Source organism: Apaloderma vittatum, unplaced genomic scaffold (genome assembly GCF_000703405.1).
Source record: "Apaloderma vittatum isolate BGI_N311 unplaced genomic scaffold, ASM70340v1 scaffold11441, whole genome shotgun sequence".
In the NCBI taxonomy this organism is placed as follows: domain Eukaryota; kingdom Metazoa; phylum Chordata; class Aves; order Trogoniformes; family Trogonidae; genus Apaloderma; species Apaloderma vittatum.
In genome coordinates this window covers 5,597-9,697 of record NW_009697394.1, presented here as the reverse complement: position 1 = coordinate 9,697, position 4,101 = coordinate 5,597, and the positions used below count along the sequence as shown (strand labels likewise).

Below are 4,101 nucleotides of genomic sequence, written 5' to 3'. Positions count from 1 at the left end.
CTTGAGATACTGGAAGGCCACAATAAGGTCTCCTCGGAGCCTTCTTTTCTGCAGACTGAACAGCCTCAACTCTCTCAGTCTGTCTTCACAGAAGAGGTGCTCCAGCCCTCTAATCATCCTCATGGCCCTTCTCTGGATATGCTCCAGCACATCCATATCTTTCTTGTAGTGGGGGCTCCAGAACTGGACACAGTACTCCAGGTGAGGTCTCATGAGAGTAGAGGGGAAGAATCACCTCCCTCAACCTGTTGGCCATGTACCTCTTGATGCAGCCCAGGACACGACTGGCTTTCTGGGCTGCAAGTGCATGCTGACGGCTCATGTTGAGCTCCTTGCCCATCAGTACCCCCAAGTCCTTTTCTTCAGGGCTGCTCTCAAGCCAGTCACTGCCCAGCCTATATTGGTGCTTGGGATTGCCCAGACCCACATGGAGGCCCTTGCACTTGGTGTTGTGACCTTCATGAGGTTGGCCTGGGCCCACCTCTCTAGCTTGTCAAGGTCCCTCTGGATGGCATCCTTAACCTTCCAGCGTGTCACACAACTTCGTGTCATCAACAAACTCACTGAATGTCACTGATGAAGATGTTAAGACTGGTCCCAGTACTGATCCTTGAGGGACTCCACTTGTCACTGGCTTCCACTTGGACATGGACCCATTGACAGCCACTCTTTGGGTGCAGCTATCAAGCCAGTTCTTTATCCAGTGAATTGTCCATCCATCAAACCCGTATTTTATCAGCTTGGAGACCAGGATGTCATGCGGGACAGCGTCAAAGGCTTTGATCAGGTCCAAGTAAATGACGTCAGTTGCTCTTCCCTTGTCTATTGATGTTGTGACCTTCTCATAGAAGGCCACCAGGTTTGTCAGGCATGATTTGCCCTTGGTGAAGTCATGCTGACTGTACTCAATCACTTCTTCGTTATTCTTCTGCCTCAGCAGTGCCTCAAGGAGGATCTGCTCCATGATCTTACTAGGCACGGAGGTGACACTGACTGGCCTATAGTTACCCGGTTCATCCTTCTTTCCCTTTTTGAAAATGGGGATTATGTTTCCCCTTTTCCAGTCAATGCAGACTTCACCGGACTGCCATGACTTTTGGAATGTAATAGAGAGAGGTTTAGCAATCTCATCCACCAGTACCTGTGGGTGTACCCCTTTGGGTCCCATGGACTTGCACACTTTCAGGTTCATCAGATGGTCGCGAACCTGATCTTCAGTTACAATGGGCAGTTCATTTGTCCAACCCCTGCCGTTTTCTTCTGTGACTTCAGGAGTGTGGCTGAAGCCCTTGTGAGTGAGGACAGAGGAAAAGAAGTTATTGAGAACCTCGGCCTTCTCCAAATCACTTTTCATCAGTTCACCCTTTTCCTTTTTGAGGGGTCCCAGACCTTCCCTGATCGTTTTCTTACCATTAATATACCTGTAGAAACCTTTGCTGTTTCCCTTGATCTCCCTGGCTAGATTTAATTCTAAATGAACTTTCGCTTTTCTAACCTTGTGTCTTGCTGCTCGGGCAGCTTCCTTATACGCCCCCTGCTCTAGCCGTCCTATCTTCCACTCCTTGTAAATTTTCTTTTTGTATGACAGTGTGTCCAGAACCTCCTTGCTCATCCAGGCAGGTCTCCTATTACTCTTTCCTGCCTTCCTCTTTGTTGGTATACTTTGCTTTTGGACACGAATAAGGTAATCCTTGAATACTGACCCCTTCCCTCTAGGGCTTTGTCCCAAGGCACTTTGGCCTTCAGATCCCTGAAGCAATTGAAGCCTGTGTGCCTGAAGTCCAGGGTCATAAGCTTGGAATATACCCTTCTAGTTGCCCTGAGGATCTTGAATTCTATCGCTTCACGGTCACTGCAGCCAAGGCTATCCCTGAGCCTCATGTTGCTCACCAGCCCTTCCCTGTTGGTGAGAACAAGGTCCAGCATAGCATCTCTTCTTGTTAGTTCCTTTACTATTTGGAGGAGGAATTTGCCATCAATGCAATCCAGGAACATCCTGGATGGTTGAACCAGTGTCTGTGCACATTTTTTTACTTAAAGGTATATATCTAATTTTCCAGTCCTAAAGTGAAAACCAATTAAGAGATTGGCAACACAAAAGTAAAAAGAAAGTGGAAATTGAACTGAAAGTATTAAAGATTATTGAAATATAACTTTTGGTTGATAGAACCACATCCTCTTCTCCCTCTAAAATACATGTGAACACACAGTCTGTTTAAGAATAGATTTAAAGTTCTAAAGTTTGTTTTCCTCTCTGGTCAAATACCTACTCTAAGAGTCTCTATACCCTCCCATGTTTCTTTAATGAAATAGATTAGCCATTTTTCTGAAAGAAAACATTGTAAGGCTAAAGCTTCAGTGCTACACCTGCCTCAGCCATGGACAATGAATATCTGCCAGGTAAATATTAGCTTGAACAACCAAGTCAGCTATGGTCAGTATCTAAAAGATCAAAACAGACAGGTTTTAGAACTACGGAGAAGGCAGAAAAGTCTGCTCAAAGTGCAACTATATTTCATTGAATCCACTTATGTATTTAACAGAATGCCTGTTCACAAAATGAAACTCTTAAGAAAATTTTATGGCAAATAGAGGGATCTAAGAAAAGACAAAATATCTAAACGAGTAATTGAGCAGAAGGTGAAAAATTAGTTTTGTCACAATGTTAGCAAGAAACTGTGAATTTTACCTCCTTGAGAATTCAATTTGGCAAAATTTTTGTTCAGCTTAAAGATTTCTGTATGATAGAGCAGTAAATGTAAGGCATCTTAATAATTTATCTGATTCTACACTGCTAACTTTTAATAGCAGACTGGAGACTTTAATTACAAATTGTGATGCAAAAACATTTTAAGGCAAATAAGTGTATAAAGTGCTCCACTGGAACGCTCAAAAAGCTTTAAGTCTCTTTTCCCATATCCATCAGTATAGTGTTATATACTGAAAAACCAGTAAGAGTTGACATTAGTGCCTAGAGCTTACTGGAATACATAAAATAATTAATTCTACTATTCTGGTCTACTCAAATCCAAAAACTGAGGTTTACAAGCACCTGCTGAGTCTAGTAGCAACTAACAGAGCAGATTGCAAGAAGATACTTTACAAAGAAAACTGACTTCCACATCTGGTCACTAAACTTACAGTGATGTGTTTTCAGTGTAATACTTGATCACAGATTTCCTGTGTGAATCTTGACAAAATGCTGGGGTTTTTTTATACCCATTAATTTCCCATCTGTGTAATGATAACAGTTTTGGGGTTTTTTTTGGTTTTTTTTGTTTTTTTTGCTTAAGAAGGGTGTCTTGGGAAGATGTAAGTTAAAGCATGCAGATACTCTATCAGAAGATTGTGCCAGCAAAACAAAGAGCAAGCAAATCTAAAACTACTCACAATTTTCTAAATGACTAGCCCTTAATATTCAGGCAAGGGCTGGGAGTCAGGAGCTATGCACTGCATTTTCTAATTTATGCTTTTCTGAGGCTCCGGGAATAAATTTTGAGGTTGAGAGGCGTCCATTCAGACAACTCAGGCTCCTCAGCCACAGCCCCTGGGCAAGATGATATTTAGTAAAAAAATAATCAGTGATATCAGCAACATAATCACAGAGCAGGGCAAAGGTCAGTCAGACATCATCAAGTCACATCAATACATAGACATCAGAAAAGGAATTTTAGCGAGTGTTCATTTGCTGCAGCAAAAGCAATAATCACAAGCAGAGCTTCCCCGTGAATATTTTCTGACCTCGACTGAGTTATCCATCTGGTGACAGCAATAGCTACTTTGGAGAACAATAAAATCAGGCAACAAATACTATCTTAGCAAAAATATCCACAGTGAAGTTTGCATAAAGGAGATAACTGGGTACAATCAGTCTGGCCATTTTCAGCGTGTCAGGTTTTGCAGCACCAGTCTCTTCAGACCAGAGTTGTGTGACTGCCTCTTTTCTGGCCTTGATGCGCACTGTCCCCTGGTCTTCCTCCTCTCTGCTCATGGTGCTCAGCTCACCCGTCCTGTAAACACGCTTGCATTTCTCTCTCATCATCCATTCCTCCTCAGCTGTTTCTTGACTTTGTGATTTCTTCTCCACTAATCTCCTGAAAA

At 42.7% G+C, this 4,101-nt stretch overlaps 1 protein-coding gene across 1 annotated transcript; it reads right to left on the bottom strand.

Moving 5' to 3' along the window:
• Nucleotides 1-220: 220 nt before the first annotated feature.
• Nucleotides 221-1,612, bottom strand: LOC104280083 (RNA-directed DNA polymerase from mobile element jockey-like; the record flags this gene model as incomplete). Its single annotated transcript, XM_009877624.1, is given in 3 exon segments — nucleotides 221-456; nucleotides 459-519; nucleotides 521-1,612. Coding segments are annotated over 3 exon segments (1,389 nt in total), but the record flags the coding sequence as incomplete, so codon positions are not given.
• Nucleotides 1,613-4,101: the final 2,489 nt, after the last annotated feature.